Source organism: Rhinolophus sinicus, linkage group LG12, assembly GCF_036562045.2.
Source record: "Rhinolophus sinicus isolate RSC01 linkage group LG12, ASM3656204v1, whole genome shotgun sequence".
In the NCBI taxonomy this organism is placed as follows: Eukaryota; Metazoa; Chordata; class Mammalia; order Chiroptera; family Rhinolophidae; genus Rhinolophus; species Rhinolophus sinicus.
This window is the reverse complement of record NC_133761.1, coordinates 23,103,442-23,130,886: the sequence shown is the minus strand read 5'-3', so window position 1 is coordinate 23,130,886 and position 27,445 is coordinate 23,103,442. Positions and strand designations below refer to the sequence as shown.

Below are 27,445 nucleotides of genomic sequence, written 5' to 3'. Positions count from 1 at the left end.
AGGATCTGATAAAGATGAACATCCAGATGGAAGAGATGCACAGTGCAAACTACAGAGGAAGGTGCACTGAGCTCCCATTTGCTCGCCAAGCACACCACCCTCCTAATGCCTCCATGTGTTCTGTGGCCCAGAAGCTCTATAAACCCTGTACTGTGGGATTTTTATAGAGGTTTCATCACACAGTCATGAGCAACCACTAATTCCCTCTCCAGTCCTTCTCCCCTTCCTGGAGGATGGGAGGTGAGCCTGCAAGTTCCAAGCTCGTAATCATGGCTTGGTCTTTCTGGTGACCAGCCCCTGTCTTGAAGTTATCTAGGAGTACACCGGGAGTCGCTTCATTAAAACAAAAGACACTCGTATGCTGGAGGATCAAATTCCAAGGGATTTGGGAGAGCTGTGTCAGGAACCAGATCACAGACCAAATATTACAACAAAATATGCTCCTAGTGCTCTTATCAGGAAATTACAAAGGTTCTAGGAGCTGTGTGCCAGGAACTGGGGTCCGAGACCAATATATACATAGTTTCTAATATTTCACAACTACCTTTATTTAATCTTCACTTCCTGAGAATGAACAATATGATTCTGTTTTATAGAAGAGGAAACTCAAACCCAAGACATTAAGAGATTTAATAAGTCAAGAAGCTAATAAGTGGGATTTAGCTGGGATTTAAGTTCAATTCAATGTGCTTCCAAACCCAAGTTCTTAATCACGGCCACTCTATGGTCTTCCAAAGCCCATTTTATAGTAATTATTACATAGCCACCAGAGTGTGCCCCTGGCTGGGCACTATTTCAGATATGGTAATCCACCTACTATAAAATATATGTATATTCTGCTTGGTCAGTTAAATGTGTTGGTAAGTTGTGCAGGTGTGGCATGTCTAAAGTTGATGTTTATAAACAATGGCAAAGAAGTCTTATAAAATCCTGAGTTGCATTTTTGTTTGAACACCCGTTCGTGAAGTAAAATATATAATTAAAGATGTTGAAACACTGACTAGAGATTGGGCATAGGAAAATGCCAGATCTTAGCTAAGTGATGTAAAATGCAATTGGGGGAAATGCACTTACATTTTTACTTTACTAAAAATTGTAAGAAAGAAAATAAATGGAGGCTATATCAGACAATAGAAATCTATAACTATATCAGAAAATACAAAATTCCATGAGGAAAAAAAAGAAGGAAAAGCAGGTGAGGAGCTAATGTGGTTGTGTTTGACATAGGTTAGTAAGGGATGGAAGGTAACATGAAGAGGTCAGAATAAAGTGAGGGAACTAAGAAGAAAAGGCAGAGCACTTCAGGTAGAGAGATTGATTAATGCAAAGGCATAAAGTAGAAGCATGTTTAGTATGAGGAAAAGGACGAAGGCCAAGGTGGCTACAGACAAGTGAGCCAGGTGGAAAAGGAAAGGTAATCAGTACTGGATTTTACACTATGGGTCTCAGTACTGGTAGCAAAATCCATTTAGTAGATCGAAAAAAGAGTTTTCTATTTTATTTCATTAAAAATAGATGGAATGGAGTACTTACACAACATGGAGAACTTACACAATGGGGTCTTATACAATAAGGACTGCTTTGTGAAATTTCTGTTTCAAATTTGTGTGTGTTTAGTCTCAATTTAAAATATATACAATGAGTCACAGGAAGTTTGAAGGAGGCTTGTAGAACATGGAAGAATCCTAGACATTATTCTAAATATGACAGAAAGCCCTGTAGAAAGAAAAGGAATAGAGAAATGACAAAATCTACTAAAACCTTTAAAAGGATTACTTTGACCTTCACACAAAGTCCTTATTAATTCAAAGGGGAAGATGATAACTTTAGAGCAGAGAAACCTGGTGCACACCATATAATTAAATTTAACACCAGGTGGAAAAAAACAGTAGGAAAACCCACCAAGTTCTTCCTAATGTGATACTCTGGAAAGGAAATATCATTTATGTAGTATTCCTGGCAAAAATGTAATACCTGAATCTGATCTTCAGGAAATATTGGAGACAGTCTATAAAAGGTACAAAATAAAGTCAATGTCATAAAGGCTTCATAACTGGATGCTCCAAATTAAAGGAGAATAAAGAGACATCACAACTAAATGCAGTATATGACATGGGATTAGATCCCAAAGCAGGGAGGGGAAATTGCTATAAAGTACATTATTGAACAATTGGTAAAATTTGAATATGGATTCCATAGTAGATAAAAGTATTGTATCAAAATTAAATTTCCTGAATTGTATTGTGGTTATATAAAAAAATGAGGGGCAGAGGAACCTGTGGCATGTGCAACTCCTTCCTAAATGTTTCAACAAAGAGAAGAGGAGGTAGAAAACACAGAGAAAAAAACAAATGTGGCAAAATGTTAACATTTGCTAAAATCTAAGTAAAGGATATTATTATGGGTTAAGCTATATCCACCCCCCAAATTCATATGTTGAAGTCCTAACTGCCAGTAGCTCAAAATGTGACCAAATCTGGAGATAGAACCTTTACAAGGGTAATTGAGTTAAAATGAAGTCATTAGGGTGGGTCCAAATCCAATATGGCTGGTGTCCTTATAAAAGGAGATTAAGACACAGACACATGCAGAGAAAAAACCATGTGAAGACAAAGGAAGAGCACAGCCATGTACAAGCCAAGGGGGATTCAGAAGAAACTAACTCTGTTGGCACCTTATCTCAGACTTCTAGAGTCCAGAACTGTGAGAAAACAAATTTCTATTGTTTAATCCACCCAGTCTACAGTATGTTGTTATGGCAGCCATAGCAGGAAAATTATTATATAGATAGCTTAATTTCTAATATGGTCAAATTTTACATAATCCAAATAAACAAAAATATTAAGTACCTCAAGGAACTTAAGAATGTAAAGGGGTCCTGAGACCAAAAAGCTTGAGGACCACTGCTTTAAATACTTTCTAAAAGTATTTTCTTCCTCTATAACTTCTGATCCTATCCTTTGTATCTTTTTGAAAGAATTATTATATTGAGTATGTGCCTTTGCTACTTACTAGATTTCAAAATGACATTGACCTAAAAGAATTACTTCCTATTTATAACTCTTCTGCTTCCTGTCTTAATAGGTTTATTTATAAGTTGCAAATATTCTTTTCAGTTGTTTCAATCTAGTGTTTTAAGCAATATATGGTAACTAGGACCATGTGATCTAAGAAACTCACTGTAATTTAATTTTTAAAATATTCTATGAACTTTTGATTGCTCAAGTCTATTTAATTTGATTACTACAAAGCAGTGTTGTCCAATAGAAATAAAATGTAGGCCACATACATAAATTTAAATTTCCTACTAGCCACATTAAAAAGTAAAAAGAAACAGAATAAATTAATTTTATTAGTTTATTTTATTTAAACATATCCAAACTACCATCATCTCATCATAAAAAAATCATATAAAATTATTAATAATATATTTTTTTGTCATGCTAAATCTTCAAAATCTGATTGTGTATTTTACATTTACTCGACATCTCAATTCAGAAAAGCCATATTTCAAGTGCTTAATAGCTATTAATATTATGTGGCCAGTAACTAATGTTTTACAAAATATACAGACCACAGCTCTAGACAGAAGCAAAAATAATTCAGCTTCAATTTTATTTGCATTCTGATTTGAGCTTCATATCCCAGTGACCACATCTTACCACTTGTCTTCTTCAGTTCTGATACTTACTATTTCTATTTTTGGTGCTGCTACATACAGTCATTTAACATTTTACTTTTCAAATGCCAAATTCTAACCCTGATTCACATATTTTTTCAGGGGATTTTATAGTTCGAAAAAAATCTGTCATTTACAATATAGAGTTCTGACCTTTTCGTTATAGTATTTTTTCCTAAAACTATAAGGACATATGTTGACCTTTGCATGTACAGGTAATTTTAAATTATCTGAAGTCATGACAAATGAAATCAAGGAGCGAGAACTTGAAGCAAACGTTGACAAAAGCACAAACTGTCAATAAAGCACTACTTAATTCCTAAACTGGATGTGGCACTGAACATCCAAACTATTATAACTCCTTCATTCCCTTCCTCCGGCGACAAGCCAGCTGGTGCCCTCTTGGGTATACCAAGAAACTACATCTGACCAGGTAGACCTTGACTTTCATATAATACACTGTTTACTTCACTGACTCTTTGCCTACATTTATTAAAATGACTCATAGCAAAATTGAAGTGCTTATGATTGTACAAAACTTTGGTCTCAAATTTAACCCAATTGAGACAAAGATAAGAATATTTAGGAGGTTCCAGTTCAAGATGGTGACATAGGAAGATCCTGAATGCACTTCCTTGTGTGGACACACCAAATCTATTCCTACATATGAATCAATTTCCTCCGAAAAAAAAACAATCCGAAAAACTAGCTAAGCGACTCCTACACATCAGGTGCACTAGGAAAAACCTACTCACCCCTGGCATGGAGAACCACATTGGGAAGGAACTCAAACCCGAGCTTCTCCCTGAGGAGCAATGAATTTGAACCCAATACATCAGGAACAACTTGTAAGACCTGTACTTTAGAGATGAGCCCCCAAAGTATCTAGCTTTGAAAGCCAATGGGGCATGAGATGCAAGCAGACATCTAATTTAATACACATCTAGGGACCTACTGACATACTCTCCAGGTATGGACACTGACCAGCACCAACTTTGTGCTCTCCCTCTGCCTCACTACAGGTCACTACTATTTCCCAGAAAGGAGTTTGTATCCTTTTCTGGTGCTCCAATTTTTGTGGCTGCCACCCAAGGGGAAATCTCTTGATCACCTGGCTCTGGTGGCCAGAGGGGCTTAAGCTCAGGGGTCCCATAGGACTATAACCAACAGAGAAATAGTGCTTAACTGCCCACCATCCCCAAGGTACAGCAGAGAGGCAACAGAGTGAGGCACCTGGTCTTTGTGTGAAAGCTTATCTTCCTAACTGTGGCCTGAAGGGCAGTCTTCTAATTAAGCACACATCTAGGAGCCGGCTATCGCCTTCTTGAGATCTTGGAGGGGATGTGCTATCTTGGTGTTCTCCCTCTGCTGCACAGCAGCATGCCAGTGTCTCTGGAGGGGAGCCGTACAGGCATCTGGAACCCCAGTTTTTTCATATGGTGCGCTAGCTTTTGTGGCTGCTGCCCAGGCGATGACCCCGATTGCTTAGCTGTGGTGCCCAGTGGTACTTGTGTTCCAGGTCCCATGTGATGGTAACAATCAGACAGTTCTTACACAGCACGGACAGCAAACAAACACACCCCCAGTCTTTGTGTGAAAAAGGACTATTTGCTTGTTCTGGAGCTTCAGCCTAGGGGCAGTCTTCTGGTTTGCCACATATCTGGGGACTTACTAAGCTTTTCCCCAGGAACGGAGACCAGCAGGCACTATCTTTGCTCTCCCTCTGACTTGTCCCAGGTCAACGGTACTGCCTGGAGAGGAGCTTGCACACTTGTCCGGCACTGGGATTTTTGCAGCTGCCACACAGGGCACACTGCTAGATCACCTGGTTCTGGTGGCCAGCAGAAATTACCTGCTGTTTCCACAGGAATATACATTTTGCATACTTTAAAAGCTGCTGCATGAGGGTCTGGCTTCCAATCAGCCTGTATCTACATGCTGATTGAAATCTTCCCTTTTGAGGCATGACAAGTATTGATACAGCCTCAGCGACTGGGAGCCACTAAAACTAAAACAGCCTGCTTGGAGAATCACAAAATTTGAGAGACAACCAAGAGCCAGGACAGAGTTGAATGAATGATAAGATTCATCACCTACTGTGTTTCCCTGAAAATAAGACCTACCTGGACAATCAGCCCTAATGCATCTTTTGGAGCAAAAATTAATATAAAACCCGGTCTTATGTTACTATAAGACCGGGTATAATATAATATAATATAACATAACATAATACCGAGTCATATATTAATTTTTGCTCCAAAAGACACATTAGAGCTGATTGTCCGGCTAGGTCTTATTTTCAGGGAAACACGATATATGGGGCCACTCCTTTAAGACTGGAATAAATGGCTGTTAAATCCAGTGTGTAGTAACAACACATGGAATCAAGGAAAATGAAGAAATTAATGAATACATTCTAAAGAAAAGAACAAGATAAACCTCAGAAAGAGACCTTAATAAAAGGGGTATGAGTGATTTACATGATAAAGACTTCATAATAACAGTCATAAAGATGCTCCCTGAGTACAGGAGACGAATGGATAAACAAAGCGAGAACTTCAACAGAGATGTAAATATAATTAAGTACCAACAGAAGTCACAGAAATGAAGAATAAAATAACTGAAATGGAAAATATACTAGAAGGGTATAGCAGCAGACTAGATGAAGTAAAAAGAATCAGTGAACTCAAAGACAAGGCAGTGGAACTTGCCCAATCAGAGCAGCAAAAAGTGAAAACAGCTTATGGGACTTATGGGACAACATCAAGCTGAACAACATCCACACTGTAGGGCTCCCAGAAGGAAAAGAAAGGCGCAGAAAACTTCCCTAACCCGAGGGAGGAAAGACCTCCAGTTCCAGGAAACCCAAAGAGTTTCAAATAAGATGAACCCAAAGAGACACAGAGCAAGACACGTTATATTGAGAGTATCAAAAGTTAAAGACAAGGAGAGAACCTTAAAACCAGCAAGAGAAAAACAACTTGTTATGTACAAGGGAATCCCCATAAGGCTATCAGCAGATTTTTTCAAGCAGAAACTTTGCAGGCCAGAAGAGTGGCAAGTGCTAAACATTCAAAGTGCTAAAAGAAAGAAATTCCAACCAAGAATACTCTCCCCAATAAACTAGTCATTTAGATTGAAGAAGAATTTTCCAAAGAAGCAAAAGCTGAAGGAGTTCATCACCACCAGATCAGCCTTACGAGAAATGTTAAAGAGACTTCTTTAAGTTGAAACAAAAGGGCACTAATTAGTAACAGGAAAACATGAAAGTATAAATCGCACTGGTAAATGTGGTGGGTTAATCACTTATAAAGCTAGTAAAAAATTAAAAGATAAAAATAGTAAAAACAACTACAATAATTTATTAAGGGATACACAAATAAGAAGATGTAAACTGTGACATCAAAAAACATAAAATGTGAGTGGTGGAAAAGAGAGAAGTACAGGTAATAGAAATTAATTATAAGAGTAAGTATTTAATTTTGGTATAGCTTCAATGGTACTTTTGCCTTGCCACTGTTCTTCTGCCATTCCACCACATTTGTCTCCATAGGTATATAATATAAAAATGCTGATTTTTATAAGTCCTTTAAGTACTGTATTGTCCAACTATTAGTTAAAAGTTAAGTATCCAAAAAAGACTAGGAAAGGTTAGTAAGAGGAACCGTCGGCTCAGTTAAACCAATTTCCCATTGACACTTCTGACTTTGGTTCCATGAATTTTGTCAGAATTCACTGTCCCCTCAACTTATACAGGACAAAGAAACACACTAGGCCAAACTTGGCAGAAATTTTCAAGAATTTTCTTGGTCTATATCAAAGACTGAGAGGTCTAAAAACAAAATAACAAGAGATAAAATTGTTCTCTCTTTTATTGCTTTTGCTTGGACTGAGACTCCCAACACTTCTGGTTTTAGTAATAAGACTAAATTAATTTCTACATGCAAAGCTCTAAATTAGCCACTGATTTATTACAGACCCTTCTCACATAAACAACTGTCTGAAACATACACTTAGTTGTACAATATTAGGTAATAAATAATGATTCCCCTAAGCAAGAATATGTAATAAAGCTCTAAATTTTCAAAAAAATCTACATATAAAAAGCTGAGGACCACACCCTAGAATACAGGAACTACATCAAAGCCGTCCAGGCAGCATTCTTCAGTACTGTAATGCACAGTTCTCAAAGCTTTTGAATAGAATTAATTTTAAGGGAAAAAAATTAATCAATTTATATACTTATGGCATACCAAAAAACTGGAAAAAATCCCAGATTAATCAAGGAGTTGATTAAAAATACTCAAAAAATAGGAAAAAGTTAAACCACTTGACACAGAATGGTTTTCTAAGTGTATAACAGGTCCTACAAATCAGTAAGAAACACTAAAACAAATAAGTGAAAAAATTCTTCATAAAAAAAGAAATTGTCAAAAGTAATATATGAAACAGTCAACAATTAAAAAAACAAGCAACAAATTAAAATAAGATCCTATATCTTACACACCAATTAGTAAAGATCTAACAAAAAAATTGAAGAGGCAGGTAAAAATGCAGTAAAACAGGCAATAATTACAAACATTACTAATGAGAACATAAAATGAAAATCAATTTGTCACAGCCTTAGTCCATGAGTCATTAATTTAACTTCTTTAACTCTTTATTAGATAAATATCCTTGAATATAGAAAATACTTCGTGTAAAAGGAGATTTTAAAAAACACCATCATCATGAATAATACAGTTCAAAAAAATTTAAACATGTGTATTGTAATCTGTAGACAACCACTACACACACACACACACACACACACACACACACACACACACACACACCAACAATAACATTATAGTATCATCCAACCAATAAGCCAGAGATTAAAATAACATGCAATCATAAAGAAATGCTATGCCATAATGTTAAATGAAAAGACATGATGTTATTATACATTACAAGCATAACTGTATGTAAAACCTGCACTGAAAAAAGCCAACTGAAAGATTATCAAATATGCAATGGTATCAAAGCAATACAACATTTTTTATAGGGGGGTGGTGCTATGAAAAATTGCTACTTTATGGAGTGATGAGATTTATGTCACAGCCAGTAACTGCTAACTAAGACATCTTTGTAAAATATATTACTTGGTTAATCATCATCTCATCTGAGTATCTTCTATTTATTCACAAATTTTTAGAAATATCATTATCAAGAACTTACCACATGAGTAGTTTTTAATGTACTGCCATCAAATCTGGATAAACTGGAACTTTCTTCAAAGAAAATATCACATTCTTCTAATTCTTGAGCATTACAAGGAGGTTTTTCTTTATCTGGATTTGGATTCTTAGACCAATAAGATAATAAATGAGTGGATTTCTTCATATTTAAAAACGTTAATATTACAGCATTAACTAAAAACTAAATTTCAGACCCACGAACAATAAAAACTTAAACAGGCAGAAATGATGGAATGATAAAATCAGCAAAAAGAACATTGAAACAGCTATTATAAACAAGTTGTATACACTCAAAGATGTAAAAAAACAAAAAACAAAAAGAACAAAAAAACCCAAAAAGAGAGATTATGAAAGATATAAAATAGAACCAAATTTACCTTCTAGATATAGAACTGGAAAATATAATCTCTAAAATGGAAAACAAATAGATAGGATTGACAGCTGATTAGACATTGCAGAAGACCAGTGAGCTTGAAACACAATAATAGAATAAATAAAATGAAACACAGGGAAGACAAAAAATAAAAACACAGTACTCCAGTGACTTGTGAATCAATATCAAATGGTCTAATATATGAGTAACTGGAAGGGGCCAGGAAGAATGGAAAAAATTTTAAAGAAATGGCCAAAATATTTCAAATTTGATGAAAACTATAAACTTATAGATCACGAAGGGCAAAGCTGGGATATGGAGGCACATACTTGTGCCTCCAAATTGCTGTCTGCTCCAGTTTAAATGGCAATGGAAACAATTCTGGTTGTTGTGGCTGGCTAAGGCGGCGATACCAGCAATTAACTGGGGCCATTCTGCCAGAGACTCAAAAGGATATGTATGTCCGGCAGAATACAGAAAGCAGTCTTCATAGTAATCCTCCTTCCCTTCCCATTTCACTTCCCCAGTCACAGAGAGGATGACAAAAATGAAAACTTCAAGACTATTAAGGCAGCCAGTACTTAACAGAACAAGATTACAGAGAAAAGGGAATAACAGCAGAGAAGGGAATCCAACTCTGCTGCTTTCCTAGTGCCATTTACTGATTTCCAAGTTGAATTAAAAACACAGCGGAAAGCATCAGATAAGGGACTAAAACTTTGATTTCTGATATTATCAAAGTGCTTGGGAGACCAAAATTAGAGACCATAGCCCACACAGGAGGAGAAACCCTGGTAAAGAACCCAGACTTTCAGTTGGGTTCTGTCCTAGCAGTAAGAACAAACAAGGAATAAAGATCAGCTATGTAAAAAACGGAAATCCAGCATCAAATCAACCCCCCATTGGGATTAAGAAGACACACTGAAAATTTGGGGCATGCAGCTATAGTAGTGTTTAGAAGGAAGTGTATAGCATTACATCCTTTCATTGGAATAGAAGTAAGGTCAACAATCATCCAAATTTTTACTTAAAAAAAAAGAGCAAAATAAATCCAAAGTAAGCAAAAGAGAGAAAATAATAAATGTAATAACAGAAATGAATAAAATTGGAAACTGGAAAAAAAAAAAAAAGAATGGAAATAGATGCCCAAAGTAATCCGATATCTATTAAAGCAATTAAATTCATGGCTGAAATACTCAATTCTTTTTCCCAAGATCACGAATAAGGCAAGAATGTCTGCTTTCACTATTCACCATGTCTATTTTACAGTGGATTAGAGGTTCTAACCAATGTAGTTAGGCAAGAAAAAGTATAAAGATTGGAAAACCCAAAACTAACTTCAGTTGCAGATGACGAGACTCGATGTTTGTTTGTTTTTCAAAATTGTAACAAACACATGGGGATTCGGGCATAAATAACTCATGCATGTATGCCGATATTCATTTGAAATCACCAAGTGTAAAAGGCAGTTAGCAATTATCTACAATTCAGAACAAGCCACCACTGCTGTCACTATTTTGTCGCCAGAGCCCTATCACAACACATACTTGCTGAATGAATGAACACAGGGCAATGCAGTCTACATGGCGTGCTGTAGCATGCTATGAAATCAAAGTTTTGTAGTCTTATTTATGAATGCCAATGATTCCCAAAATTTTCAATTACTGCTGGGAAACATGAAACTTAATTTCTCCATTTTGGCCATGTTTTATTTTGACAGAGACATTTTAATTTAAATATTCTAATATTTCCTTTTCTACCTTAGGATGCAACTAACCCTATTATACAGTTTTCCTCATCACTATAATTCTAGGTGGCAATCAGACAGACATTTTACATGTGTTGATATAATTTTTGGTGAATAAACATGTAACTGAAATTCTGATGTATGCTATACATGTGTTCAAACTCTTAAAATTATTTTTACAAGTGGGAATATATTCAACAAAATCTCATAATTGGGTAAGTAGTGTAATTATTGTAATTATTACAGTGAATCACTCTGTCAATCAAAAATAATTGCACTGTATGTGATATATATCCCCTTGTGATATTCTAAGCGCACCTAGAAAATTTCAATGATGATAAGTAGATTAATTAGCAAGGTAGACAGTAAAATCATACTTTTTGTTTCCTGTCAGCATTGGTCAGTATTTTTCTAAAGGAGTACACACACACACACACACACACACACACACACACACACAGTCTTGAGCTGCCTAATGACATCTTAGTGAATGACAGACTGCATATACAATGGTGGTCCCATAAGATTATAATGGAACTGGAAAATTCCTATCACCCAGTGATGTCACAGCCATCGTAAGTCATACGGATGTATTACTTACATGTCTGTGGCGATGCTGCCATAAACAAAACTGCACTGTCAGCTGTATAAAAGTACAGCACATATAATTATGTACAGTGTATAACACTTGATAGTGATAACAAACGATTATATTACTGGTTTATGTATTTATTATAATTTTAATCGTTATTTTAGAGTCTACTCTTTCCACTTATAAAAAAAGTTTGCTGTAAAACAGTATGCTGTGTTACTCCAGCAGCAGCCTTGTACATCTTGTGTTTACCATTTCTCTTGATCACATTTCTAGTGCTTGGTTTAATCTTGTGTTGTTTTGTACAGTGACATGCTGTACATGCATGTAGCCTAGAACAATAGGCTATACCATACAGCCTAGGTGTGTAGTAGACCACCTAGGTCTGTCTACGTGCACTCTATGATGTTCACACAATGACAAAATCACCTCATGAGTCATTACTCAGAACTTATCTCCGTCGTTAAGTGGAGATGACCATGTGTGTACATATAACATACATACATGCACATCCACCCTACACAACATGACAGCGTGCACACACACGTATTCACATAGTGTAAGGACTGAATATTAGCATTTTAAGCACCATATTTAAACACTAGTCATCAATACTTAATATGTGTCTTTTACATTAGGAAAAGAAAAATGTTTGAAAAATATAGCACAATCCTCACATAACATACTTCTGGATCCTTAGAAAGTCAAACTTCTACTGCCAATGCTTACCAATTCCTCAGAAGTCAAATGCATCAAACGTTCAGCTATTGCTGCACACTGGGCCGAGTCTCTTATAAATTCCCCTTGTTTATCACCGACTACTAGCTCTGGCCATGTCAGTCCTTCATTCTTCTTAATTAAGGAAATCTCTAAGCTAGAAGTTTAAATGAAAAAAGTATTGTTATATTAAACAACTATACAAATTATACAACCAATACCAAATAGAAGAATCCTCCATAGAAATTACCCTTCCCATGTCCAGATGTGTTACCAAAAATTGTGTTCATTTTTTAATTTTGCGCATGATGGGAAATCTATAATCCAAGTATAAATTAGATTTAATAAATAAACAAGAAAGTACCAGTGGAAACAGTATGTCAAATGGTTTGATGCGGGGAGTGATTGGAAAGAGTAAGAACACCCAGAAAGTATTGCTGTAGTCCAGGTGTGCAGTGTGTTACTGAACGTAAGCAACAGAAATGCAAGCAGCATGGATCTGAGCTATTTCACTGGGGAGTGGTGGTGGTGAGGGTGATGGCTGGGGTGGGGGTGGATACATAAAGTTAGTTGGAAAGACACCTCTTTCCATGTGGAGCCAATTAATTTTATTTTCACAGACTAGTAGCCATAGTATATACCGTGTTTCCCCCAAAATAAGACCTAGCCAGATCATCAACTCTAATGCATCTTTTGGGGCAAAAATTAATATGACAGGTCTTATTTTACTATAAATTATTTTACTATAATACCGGGTCTTATATTAATTTTTGCTGCAAAAGACCGATTAGAGCTGATGGTCCGGCTAGGTCTTATTTTCAGAGAAACATGGTAATTATTAATCTAAAGGTCAGGAAGGTTAAATCAATACAAATGTTAATTTTTAAAATACAGACTTTTAAGAATTGTAAAGAAATGTAGGAATTAGAAAAATATTAACTTTGATAATACAGGAAAAAAATGTTGTTAATGTGGTCTCTATCAACTTAAAATCTAAGTATATTTATACCATTAAGCACAAGTTCCAAATGCACTAAAAAGGGCCTATCAAGGACTCCCGAGATTAAGGTCTAATTCAGTGCTAAAGGGAGGGGGAGCTCAGCCGGGGCCCACTGTGGACATAGGACAGGGAGTTGCCCATGTGCCTCCTGAATAGGAAGGGAAATCTGAGTAGGCTACTTTGGGAGCAGCCATTGCTGTTAATGCAGAGAAAAGTGGGGTGGTGGTAGCTATTCCACAGCAAAGCAGCCTTTTCCATGTGCCATCTTTACTAATCCATGCCCTGGAAAAACCAGTGCAAGCAAACAACTGCAAGAACACAATAATAATTATTATCATAATTATCAAATTGAACACGCAAACTTATCAGCTATTCTTTTTCAAGGCTGTTATTATCACCACCTCATGAATTAATTGCAGCACTTTAAAATTTTCTGAAACTAGTTATTTTAAGAGACTATACAAAATATATTTCTTATGTAATATGAGTTGCTATCATTAGCATTAAAAATTACCACCGCAATCAACGATGCCCACATTTAGTTATATTTTCTAAGGAGAATGCTAATCTTGATAATGATGATGATGGTGAAGATGATAATAATGACAGTAATAAAAATAATGACAGCAGCTTATACTTACCTAATGCTTACCATATGCCAGGTGCTGCCTTAAGCACTTTATATGTTTTAACTCATTTACTGCTCACCACAACCAAATAAAGTAAGAATTATTATTATCTCCATTATACGAGTAAGAAAAAAAAGCACTAAGTGGTTAAGAACTCGCCAAGGTCACAAACCAATAAAGCCGTCGTGCTCCAAGCCCATGTTCTTCACTACTGCACTGCTCTGCCTCTCTGCAAAAACACATGTAGCTAACTAGTGCAGAACGTTTACCACTGACCAGGATGTATAAATACTGTTCTTAGTTGTTACCTAAATAAGTTAGGAAGAATTCATCCAGTCTCAGTTATAAAGAATTTCTGATCCATCATTAAATTTGCACTTAGTGCACCCCTTCTAGCACAACTGCATTTCTGCCTATTAAATCCTGCCATCTAAGCCAAAAAGAACATAAAACCCCATACATAGGAAACTATAGACTAGCTACTCTTCCAACGGGAGAGGAAACATTAGTTGAAAATGAACGAGTAATTTAATCAAGTACAGAAAATCATGTTTTTAAACCAAGGGTACCACCTACGCATCACTGTAATTATCTTTTGCAACATAAAATAGTAACCAAGTACATTAAAATTTAATGGAAGAAACAATACAGGTCTGTTTTCATGTATTAAATCAGGGGTGTCAAAACTTTTTTCAATGTTTTTTACCAAGGGCCATATGCGGTAAAATACACAAAGAGCCAAGGGCCACTCACTCGAGGTGAAGTACGTATTGCCTCACCTGGTTTATTTAAGTAAACTAAATACATTTTTGGAATTTGCTGCGGGCCAATTAACAATGGATTGCGGACCGCAGTTAGCCCGGGGGCCGCAGTTCTGACACCCTTGTATTAAATGCTGAAAGTAGCTGCATGAAGTAGACCTTTGCTGGTTTACTGCTTAAAGACTTACACTTAACAATTTGTTCTAGCTGGTTTGCCAGTTTATAATGCTACCCTCAAATCTATCACACACATAAAATATGTTTAAATAGAATACGTGGGTATAAAATATCTTTAAAACAATCTTTCAGATAACTGAGTTTTTAAAATAATTTATTAAAAAGTATAGGGCGGCCGGTTAGCTCAGTTGGTTAGAGGGCAGTGCTCTTAACAAGGTTGCTGGTTCCATCCCCACATGGGCCACTCCACAACTAGATTGAAACAACTACTTGACTTGGAGATGATGGGTCCCAGAAAAACACACTTAAAAGAAAAAAAAAATGTGTAACCAAAGCACCAAATTTCTCCATTAATAAAGTGAATTCAGGATATCTGCTTTTAAAGGTTAAAACAGTTTTGAACTACATATATATTTCTTAAACTCCCAGGATTTACACTCATACCAAAGACTCACATGGGTCATATACTACTAATCAAGAACTGTACTGAGAGTAAAAAATATCTAACTTATACCTACTTCTGACCAGATTGGACCACTTTTAAAATTAAGTGCCTAATACTATTCATCAATCCATCACTGAATTCAATAATTACTAAGACTTGATAGATAATGAAAGAGAATAATTTTATAAATTCAAATGATTGGGGTGTGAAGTATCTGGGACAACAGATGTGTAAATTGCCATGGTAGTGGAGGCAGATTAGTTTTATAAGACCTTTAACCTTTTCACCTTTTTTTAAATATACCTTTTATTGAGGTATAATTTATAGACAAAACTCACACATTTTAAGTGTAGAATTCATTGAGTTAGACAAATGCATACACCTGTGTAACCCAATGAAGATGATGAATCATCCAGAAAGTTCTCTTGTACTCTTTTCCAGTCAGTCCTACCCCCTAAAGGTAACTGCTGTTCTGATTTTTATCACCATCGGTTAGTCTTGCCAGTTCCAGAACTCCACATATATGCAACTTCACATATGTATTTTTTTGTCTCTGGCTTCTTTCACTCCATATAATGCTTCTGAGATTCATTCATATTGTATTTATCAATAGTTCATTCTTTTTTATTGCAGAGTAGCATCCCATTGTGTGAATGTACCACCACATTGTGTTTATCCAGTCACTTTTTCATGAACATTGAGCTCTTTCCAGCTTTTGGCTTTTATGAATAAAGTAGCTACAACTACACTTTTATGAGTTTGGGGAGGGAGTTGTTTTTTTTAACATGTGCTGTCATTTCTCTTGGCTAAATATCTAGGAGTAGAGTTTCTAGATTACAAAGTACATGTTTAACTTGGTAAGAAACTGCAGAACATTTTGCAAAGTGATTGTATCATTTCCACTCCCATCAGCTACAAGTTGCTTCTTGGTGCTCCACACCCTTCCAACATTTGATACTATCAATCATGTTAGTTTTTGCCATGCATTGGTGTCTCATCTGGCTTTAATTTGCATTTCCCTAATGACTAATGATGATTATTTTCATGTGCTTACTAGCCATTCATACATCTTCTATTGTGATATGTTTATTCAAATCATTTGACCATTTTTAAAATTGGGTTGTCTTTTTATTATGAATTTTAGTAGGTTTTTATTATAATTAAGAACACAAGTTCTTTGTTTGATGAGTAGTGGGACTATTTTTCCCCCCAGTCAATGTCTTGCCTCTTTGTTTTCTTAATGGTGTCTTTAGAAGAGAAAAAGTGCTCAATTTTGGTATACAGAAAAGCTCTTTTTTGATGAAGTTGAATTTATCATGTATTTTTTTGTGAATGTGTCCTGAATACCTAATTCACAAAAGACATGTAAATGGCTAATTCACATAAGAAAAATATTTATTATCCACAATTTTCAAAGAAATATGAACTATTCCACTTGTGAGTATTTATTTGCCATATGCCAAGGGAGGACCTGGGTTTGAGGGCGTCTTTTACATATCTCAAAGAATGGGAATGTACTATCTAGTCAGCAAGTTAAAGGTAACAAAAAAAAATTATTTTTATTAAAAAATTTAAAAAGTACAAATTAAAATAAACCACTTTTACCTATTATTATTGTTACTGTTATTATTATTATATCCAGAGCTGGCAATGAAAAGCACTACCATACAATGCAAGCAATAACTATACTAGTATCTTTCATCTTAACTACAATTATGTTCTTTGACACAGTAATTCCATTTTTAATCTATCTTAAGAAAAATGATCAGAAATATAGAGACCAATCAGACCAACTACAACATTCGCCTCTGAGGGAACCGCTGTAGAAAGAGTAAAAAGAAAAGGAAGTAAAATAATAAAAAATAAAATTTTAAATATAAATAAAACTATATAAAATACCTATTATTATCTTTAATTATCCATGTACTGCTTTCATGATCGACAGACGAGTAGAGATTTCCTTCCAAAACCCTCTGACCCTTCAGCACAATGTTGACATGATCAGGCACAACCTGTACTTGGACGTCCTCCTTGGTACTGTCTTCTGGAAGCCGCACCGTTACTGTCAAGTCATCTTCCGTCTGTTGCCAGTAATACAGAGGTTCTACTGGGAAAAGAAAAATGCGTTCCATAATAAAAAATTAAGAATAGAACATACAAAATTAGAGACTAGAACATACAGACGAATACCTATCTAAAAAAAACCTTAGCGTATTTTCTAGTGATCTCACAAAAAAGTAATTATAAACAATCACATACAGATCTCTTTGGGGAATTTTCACTCAAAGAGTTACAGCAATCGCACTTCACATTTTCCTCTTCCAGGCTTACTTAATACTCTAGGAGATAAGTATTCATAAAATACTAATGACAGTGACCCCTTTATCCCCATTGCTTCTCTCTGTGCCTCCTAGTACCTCTCCTTCTCTCCTTCTCCCTCTTCCCTCACATAGGACACATACACACACAATGAGTGCATTCCTAGATCCAAATAATATCAAATATGTCATAAATTACTGTTTGAAACTTCCACCACTGCCCAGATTTACCCATGTTAGGGCAATGTAACTCTGTGATACAGGAGACCACTATTTGGTGGGACATACATCCACACAAAAATAAAAGATCTATTCTTCTTGTAAAGGTATTGGCTATTCTACCCCACAACTCTGTTGCATGAAAGCAATTTCATAGGAAATGCAAAGGCTGTCAGCATATTTTATCTAAGTTCCCAGTAAAAGAATCCTCCTTTCACCTCCTACTCCATCTTCTCTGCTTGTCTCCTAAAAAGCCGGCTACTAAAAAAAAAAACAACACCTTTAGACCCATCATATTGTAACTATGGAACTAAGAAAATAGTGCTGAATGCAAAATGAATAAATTTGCCAAATGGCATCCATAAGCATTAATCTGGCCATCCACTCATCCAGAAGAAATATAACATAGTGCTTAGGAACCAGTGCTCCAGAGTTGACTAGTTCTGGGTCTGAGAATCCTGGCTCAACCATTTATTAATTTTGGTATGTAATTTAATCTCTGAGCCTTATTTTCCTAATCCATATAATAACAGATTATATACCTCAGGACTGTTGACAATTAAATGAGCTAACATATATAAAATAAAACATTTAATATCAATTCTATTATCTAAATATACACTCACTAAATGTGGGTTATTATTGTTCTTGTTATTTTTGCACTGTTTTATGGCAACACTTTGGGGGTACTATATGCTCAAAGATACAGCATAAATATAGTGTATCTTCTAGAAGAGTCACTTTTACTTGATGTTAAAAAATTTAACGAACATTATATTATAGAAATAAATATAAAATATGCATGAGTTCTCAGTTGATAAAATTGTTACTTTGGGGTAATTTCGAATCTGCATCACATTCCTTTAAGTAGCCTCTCAGATCCTCTCTCTTTTGCTTTTAAAAGTATTTTTAATATAAATTCACTGAAAAACTTTGAACAATAGCTTAAAAGATTGATAATAAGTTCCCTAGGCAAGTAATTTGTCTTCTTCGTATTTTTGTCTACTGCAAAAGTTATGGCAGTTTGTACATAATACTCAACGGATAACTCCTGCCAGATATGGTGGGAGGACTTTGCAAAATCACATGAGCTTTTAGTATAAATTAGAAACCATGGAAACAGACTAAAGGGAAAGTCAGAATTTTTAAATCCTCTCTCCACTAAACATACACAAACACCTAAATAGTTTTCTCAGTTATTGGTTGCTTTGAGTGCCTTTCTATTTAGAGATCATGTTTTAGGTCTTTCAAAGAAAATACTATTATTTATGTCATCATAACAATATTAAATAGGTAACAGAAAATATCAGTCTTCTTGAGGTTTATAGAAAATGAAACCAGTATATATACTATGAAGACTGTTTAAAAGAAAATATACTATAATTAAGAAACTATCCATAATTTTTAAAATTCTGTTTTTCATTTATTATTGTGAAAATCACAAAGTAAATGCAAAATAAATTTCCCAACAGAAAGTGGGTACAAATATTTAGTAAGGACTGTTTATTAGAAGGGAAACAGAAAAAAGGGGGGATTTGAGGTTTACATTAAAAGGGAAGAACAGACTAATAAATTCAGGAGACATTCAGAATACAATGTGAGATGTCAACAAGAAAAACAATACCTGGACTGGTAGGTAGTGATTTAAACAGGTGTTCCACCTAGGCTGCAAGCTGTCTTGGAGCCACATGATCCTAGACACTATGTAAAATAGTTCCAAGGATTAAGGCATTCTTTCATTCCTTCACAATTGCTCACCTAAGGATTTAAGTTCTAAAGAGCATGTGGTCTAGAAATATGCACAGTTGTTCTGGCTAAGCTCTAGGGGAGTTTAACATTATAATTAAGATAGAAAAGTAGAATTTATTCGGAATAGGATCTTCGAGCGAGTCTAACAACAACAACAACAAAATCACATATGAGGAAACTACGTTGTTAAGAGGCTAAATAAATAAAAGGCCACCAAGCACAATTCTTGTATTCCGAGGAGACATTTATCTGCCTAGGGAAAATATTTTTCAAATATTTATTTAGTATTTTCAAAATATTCATTTTTAAAAAGGTATAAATATATAAAAATATAGAAACGAATATTATTTAAAATAATTAACAAAAAAGGTAGATTCAAAGGTTAATATGTATAATTGTTAAATACTGCAAAATCTCTTAAGAAAAATATATTATTCTTTGCCTATAAACATCAGAAATATGAACAGTAATGATTACAGAGGGATGGTCTCTTGAATATATTCTTTGTATACAAATGTAAATTTCTCCTGAAAGACCATGTTACTCTTCATTCTAAAACATGACCTTCATTCATTCAGTCATTCTACACAGAAAACAGTCAGTGATTATGCATGCCCTAAAGGAACTTTCTTTCAGTTGTAGGAAAAGTAAAACATGTACATTACCAGTGTTTCCCTGAAAATAAGACCTAGACGGACAATCTGCTCTAATGCGTCTTTTGGAGCAAAAATTAATATAAGACCCGCTCTTATAGTAAAATAAGACCGGGTCTTACATAATATAATATAGACCCAGTCTTATTTTACTTACATAATATAAGACTGGGTTTTATATCAACTTTTGCTCCAAAAGACACAGTAGAGCTGATTGTCTGGCTAGGTCTTATTTTCGGGGACACAGGGAATACACCTATAATGAACAGACTTGAGCTTATTTTAAAAGATTACTATCTTCAATACTAATATGCTGGCTTCTCAAATGCCAACAACAAATAGACATTATTTATTATTTTGATAAGTATTTATTAAACATCTAATCAGATAAGCTAATAAATATATTTAAACATTTTTGGTAATTATAAAATTATTAAGTTAAATTAGTTTATACTATTTAGATGGTATATTTTACAAAAGATTATTCTGGTAAATGTAAAGGAAAATAAAAAATATTAAGCACCAATCTTCACCTGGTAAAACCCATAACTGGGAAGACAAACCAGACATAAATATGTATATATATAAATACACATGAGCTCTATAAAGATTAAAAGTGAAATTACCTTTGATTTTCTCTGACATATTTTCATCCTTATTTTCTTCAATATCTTGAGCAACTGGAACAAATGTGAAGGACTTGTAGGAGATAATCATTAGACCATTCCCGTCAGGCTCAACAGCAGCATAATGTGGCACTGATTTTCCACGGAGACTATAACGCTTAGCAATTTCATATTTATTATCTGAAAGAAAATAAAGTATTTTTAGAACAAAAAAATTACAAATAAAAAACTATTATAAAAATATTCTGAAAACATTTGTATATTAATTAAAATTAAGTATTTTAAAGGTTCTATTAAAAGGCACACCATTAGGTGTCCTTTAGTAAAAGTAAAAAAATTGACCACCTAATAGTCTGTAAATATATCCCTATTTTAAAATACTGGCTCTCATGAGAATTGTTTTAGAGTGTGCTATCCAATGTGGTGGTCACTGTTCAGTGTGGTTATTTAATTAAAATTAAGTAAAATTGAGCCACACATGGCTAGCTGCTATCACACTGAATGGCACAAATATAAAACACACCCATCGTGCAGAAATTTCTATAGGACAGCAGTTTTCGAGATCATGAAAGTGACTGAGCTGAAACAACAGCCTCTGAACATTTCGTCTTTTCCTTGACTACTACTTTCTACTGTCAACTTTCCCTGCAAGTGGATGATAGACACCTTTTGAAAAGAGCCACAAATTAAGGATAAGGGGGAAGTGTGAAGTGGATTATTTTTCTACCCATTCTAGCCACAGATAAGAGGTTTTGCCTAAAATGACAATGTTTAAAGTAGAAATGATTTTTATACACACTCAGATATAGATCTACATGCCTACTATAATGAAACATAAATAATTATACTTAGAATTTTTAAGATATAAACAACTGTGTTCTGAAAGTTTCTGGTAAATTAACTGAATTTATTCTTCTATGAAGATATGTTATTTTTTGCTTTAAAAAGTACCCAAACATTTCAGTTGAGTCCATACCTTGTAGCTTCACACTGAATATAGTCAAAATTGTAACTCAAATACATTTATCTATTCTAAAACATCTATTATTGTTTTCACACTAAACCAACATTCACACATTTATTTCATACATATTTAAGAACAGATTTTTCATTTCAATGAATGAAGTAAAACCTATTTTTCCTACACAGGTACATGCAGGGCAAAGAGTCAGTCCTCCCTGCCTTAAAGACCCAAACTTCGACACTGTATAAAATAGGCAGCCTTTCCCAATATGTGTGGGACAGAAAATAATAGGTAGGTCTTAAGTGAATTCCATGGTTAAACAACTTGGGAAATTCTGGATTAAAATTAATATCTTTTACTCAAAATTTTTAGAAACTTTAACGTACTTAATGTGTAATGGGGATATTGTATGCCCACATTTTAAAACTTACTTGATGAAGAAATGTAATTTACCAAATGTTCCCCTCAACGCAATTTATAAAAACACTGCTCTGTTGTGTTCATTTAAAAAGAAAAAGTGACACAATTTTTATATACTGGTAATAGTTAGGAAGAAAAAAGGAATGAGACATTAAGGAGAAATAATTAAAATCATTTGGGGAAGAAAAAAGAAAAGTGAGTCTAAATATATCTGTTCAGTTGAAGCAAGGAAACAAAGATGAAGGGAATAGAGGTGATGGTACTAGAGCAGAGTGCCACTGTGTTCTGAGGCAATCTGATGAGAGTTGTGGATTGAGCGAAAGCAGTCACAGAACCAAGTCCCTTCTATGTCTTGGAGAATAGACGGGACATGCATGACGATTTCTCCTATAAGATGTTACATACATTAAGAAAAACACAAAGCTTTTCTTATCTCAAGCAGGGATCTATCTGTATACTATACAGTGTGTGCCACAGATTGAATTTTGTATTTTAAATGGTTAAAAAAAATCAAAAGAATAATACTTAAATACATATAAAAATTATATAAAATCCAAATGTCAGTGTCCATAAAGTATTACTGGAATACAGCTATACTCATCGTGTATTGTCTGGCTGCTTTTGTACCACAGCGTCCTAGTTGAGCAGCTGTGACACAGTTTATATGGTTACCATCTAGTCTTTTACATAAAATTTTCCAATACTGAATCTAAACTTTTAAGATACTGTGTTCTTCCAGAGATGCAAGTACAACACTGAGTAGAAAAACAAACAAATTACATTGAATACTTCAAAGAACAAATCTAGGAAATTTATTCAGCTTACGTATAAACTATTCCTATACACACACACACACACACACACACACACACATACATATATACGTATATATTTGTATATATTAAAAATATATGCTTTAAATTGTTCAAAAATTATGTAATAATGTCTCCTTTTATACAAAAAGGCATAATAGACTGGGGAGGCACATGAATTTTTTTTTTATAACCCACACTAAGGAGAAACTATAGATATTCATTCTAAGTGGCAGGAATCATAACACAATGCCCAAGAAAAAGCAAACAGCATTTGTAGGAACAGCTTTGCATTTCAAGACTACAACATTATGGCAAACACTATGAAGAGATTCATAATTTTGTTGTTTTACCTTTATTTTTCTTACTGATAGTGACCCACTCCAAGGAAACATGGGAACCACTTCCTTTCCTGTCCAATTCTTCTTTCTCTATTCGAAGAAGTAGGGTAGCTATTGAATGTTCTTCAGCTTTCAGCAATGAGATACTGTGAATTATGATAAAAGGATCACCAAGCTCTTCATTAAACATAATCTACAATATAAAAAAACAACATACAAAAATGTATACATAACATGAATGTATATAACAGAGGGAATACAAAGAATTCTGACAATCCAACAATTAATTTGGATACTACTTACTATAAGGAATACAAAATTGAAAAAGCCTTTAAATAAAGGTTGCAATTTAAGTAATATTCCTTGAAGAACTTTTAATACATAATTGTTTAACAGAGAAAACTGATCAGTACTCTTGCCTTAAAAACACAGAAAACAACAGGGCATCCAAACAGCATCTAGAGGAGAAAGACAACTAAAAGCAATCTCCCAGAAAAGAAGTATCACAGCAAAGCAGTGCTCTATACACAAAGAGAGGACTTGAGAAGGTCAATACTATTCATTCCTCCATCTCCTCCCATCTCATATATGGTTAATTTCTGCTTCCTTTCTCCTAGTTTCTGGACACTGTGCATGCATGTGTCTGTGCTTTTTCTCCTATTGTTTTGTTTTTGGTTTGTTTTTGTGTTTTCTGAAAGCTTACAAAACAAGAGTCAAAGGAATTGGAAAACAAATCTCTAAAATTTTATTTCTCCAAAAACAATAGTCCTTTACATTTACAAGGTATAATTCAATCAAGTCTATATAAAACATAATACTGAAGTTGCCTTTAAAAAAGGAAATCTAAGCATACTATGGAGACACATTAAATCTTATCAATTTTTATACCACAAACACATAATTTAAAAGACTTACATTTTTATTAAAGTAAATACTATTAAATAGGAGAGGTTTTAAGACTGATTTCTAAACAATATTTTCAAATAAATGAAAAGTAAATATAGGTTGGTGCAAAAATAATTGTGGCATTTGCAATTATGTTTAACCTGTTAAATCGCAATTACTTTTACACGAACCTAATAGTTAAAAAAGAAACACCAAACTGAAAAACAAAAATTAGCTATTTTTAAAAACTTGTATCTGGAATCCCCTGGTGAGGGAGGGAGGGAGGGAGGGAGGGAGGGAGGGAAGGAAGGAAAGGAAGAAAGGAAAGAAAGGAAAGAAAGGAAAGAAAGGAAAGAAAGGAAGAAAGGAAAGAAAGAAAAAAGAAAGGGAGGGAAGGAAGAAAAGTATGCGTTAACATCACCGATTTTCCTATGTGTTTGAGCAACTCTGAAAATTATTCAACTAGGAGACCTTTGGAATTCATTCTAAAGTCTTCCATAAGCAGAAAAACAACAGCAACAAAAACTCAAATACTCAGAACAGAGATTATCAAGACAGGTTGTTAGTTGGTTGACTGGGTTTTCCTTTTGTATGGGGGACTAGGGAAAACAAAGGAGAAGAAGGAAAAATACTAAATTTTGCCAGGTCCAAGTAGCTAGTTTACTGTTTCCTCCTCTTTCTCTCTAGTGCATTAAAGGGACTGGAACGAGACCAGAGGAGAAAGGTGTCTGGACTTCTAAAAATTGTCAGGCTGAACTTTCCAGGCTTCTGAACAAGCCCAGCAACTCAGCTGTGATGTTGTTAATATACCTCCATTAGAGGCACACTTGGGAAAGCAGGGAATCTTCCTTTCTGATTTCTCTCTACACTTCATTCATCACCATCATGCTTGCTTGGCCCCCGAATGTCCTACCACACCCCCTAACCACTCCTACCTTTAGCTGCCTCTGTTACACCAAATCCCCCAAAGTCCTAAAACTCTCCTAAGTTGTTTCTCTTAAAGTGACCGGTATTCCATAGTAGCCCTCTCACTCAGTTAACGTCCAAGTCCCATCTCTGTCCCACTCCCCACCTCCCCAAGCATGAAGTAGACTCAAATTTTTAATTGAGTTTAAAAATATTATTGAAGGCCGAATATGTGCCAAGGGGATATACACAGCAGAAACCAAATGAATCATAAACCCGTATGAATGTCCTTCTAGCTAAATATGCAGGGTTATTTTAAGCTGAAGGTGAGTGTGTCTCTTCCTGGTCAAAACCAGCAGAATCAACACAGCTTGTTAATATTAGATAAGTTCTCATTCATATATTTCCTGCCCATCATTCCCCAAACTCCTTCTAAATGTTTCAGGTAGTTGTGCTATATACATTGCTCCAGTTAAAAAAAGGAAAAAAAAAGTTACTACTGGAGGGTATAGTAGAAAACATCACAGTGTCCTGTGACTATTTGAAACTGTGATTGCAGAGGCCTGCAAAGGCCCCCCAGTAAACAGGCTACTGTTGTTCTGGTCATATACTGTGTTTTTTGTTTAGTTTTTCAACACAAGACAATTTAGTACTATATACCATTTAGTTTGACTTAGTAAGAAAGGTAAACCATTTCATTGCAAGGCCTTCTTGCTTTTTCTCAAATAATTAAAGCCTGGCCTTGGTAGATATCTGTTGGTCTGATAAAAACGTCTTGTAAGATGCAAGTATATTAAGTCCCTATCTCTTTACCCAGAACTAAATGCCGCGCGCTGAGAGTTAGTCGCAATATCACAAAACTCTTATTAGTGTACTCAGTGTCATTCTTTTCCACTTTCAAAACCGTGGTTCTAGGGAAATTCCTTACTTATTATTATTAAAATCCTAACCTGCCCTTCAGATTTAAATCTGTTACATTAAGAAAACTGAAGTAAAAATGGCATCTTATAGATTGGCACCTTTTTACAGTATGTTGTAGTGTATTTTTCTAAGTAGGGAATACTCTGACCAAAGTAAACATACAGAGTGGTGCAGTGGAAGCATGCTAGACCCATAAACATACCAGCAAATATAACACGAGTAGAGGAGAAAAGATATGCCAGTGTAATTTTTTGGCCAACTCTTCTTCAAGAAGAAGGCAATGTCAATGCTTAGTGCATTGCTTTATACACATAAAACACTCAAGACATATTTTCTGAAAAGCGAATGCAATTCTTGACAACTGCATTGACCCCACATCAAAACACTAATGGTTAACATACTGTGTTTCCCCGAAAATTAAGACCTAGCTGGACAATCAGCTCTAATGCGTTTTTTGGAGCAAAAATTAATATAAGCCCTGGTCTTATATTATGGTAAAATTAGACTGGGTCTTACATTAGTTTTTGCTCCAAAAGACGCATTAGAGCTGATTGTCCGCCTAGGTCTTATTTTTGGGAAAACAGGGTATCTGTTTTGTAAAAGGTATATATTTTATAATTTAATTAAAAGGATATTCAAAACATCATATATTACAAAAAGCAAGAGGTCAAACATAAACTATCCCTAAAAAGTGTTATTTCAAAATCATTAAGGTCATTAAATTATATACTTTCCACACTTTGCATAAATCTGAAAAACAACATCCTTACCTCCCATTTTTCAGAAGCATTATTTCCACGTTCACCAGTTTCAATGAGATATAACCTTCCAGTTCCATCTGACAAGGTCACCCACGTAGAAGACGTGAAATGGATAGATGCACAAAGGCGATTGTCACATGCCATCAGATCTGTAGGAAGTCGAAATACTTCTCGTGGTTTTCCTAAGGCAGTGTCCTAAAAAGAAGCCAAATATTATAAATGAATCCGTTCCTCTCATTGGTCCATACACATATACAGAATAAATATCTGCAGTGTAGTAACCTAATTCCCCTCTTTTGGAGTATGAGCTATATTACTGACTCACTTCCAATAAAATAGGGCAGAAGTGATGGTATGCGACTTCTCAGATTAGGTCATAAAGGCTTTATTTTACATCTTGCTGTCTCTCTTGGATTATACATGGCAGACCCACATGGGGAGGAACCCGGGGCTCTTGACAATAACCAGCACCCTGTGAGTAAATCACCTTGGGAGTGTCTCCTTCAGCCC

The 27,445-nt window shown here is 34.9% G+C and overlaps 1 protein-coding gene across 3 annotated transcripts in view; it reads right to left on the bottom strand.

Annotated features, from left to right (window-relative positions):
• Nucleotides 1-27,445, bottom strand: part of NUDCD1 (NudC domain containing 1) — a 54,442-nt gene that overhangs the window by 9,334 nt on the left and 17,663 nt on the right. For 2 of the 3 annotated variants that reach the window (XM_074316781.1, XM_074316782.1), the window contains 6 exons: nt 26,945-27,130; nt 23,475-23,655; nt 20,926-21,105; nt 17,260-17,467; nt 12,361-12,505; nt 8,900-9,025 (listed from right to left, as the gene is read on the bottom strand). In XM_074316781.1, coding sequence (XP_074172882.1) covers nt 8,900-9,025; nt 12,361-12,505; nt 17,260-17,467; nt 20,926-21,105; nt 23,475-23,655; nt 26,945-27,130 — 1,026 coding nt within the window. The remainder of the gene's footprint in view (nt 1-8,899; nt 9,026-12,360; nt 12,506-17,259; nt 17,468-20,925; nt 21,106-23,474; nt 23,656-26,944; nt 27,131-27,445) is intronic. The other variant, XM_019750637.2, reaches the window with a different exon arrangement.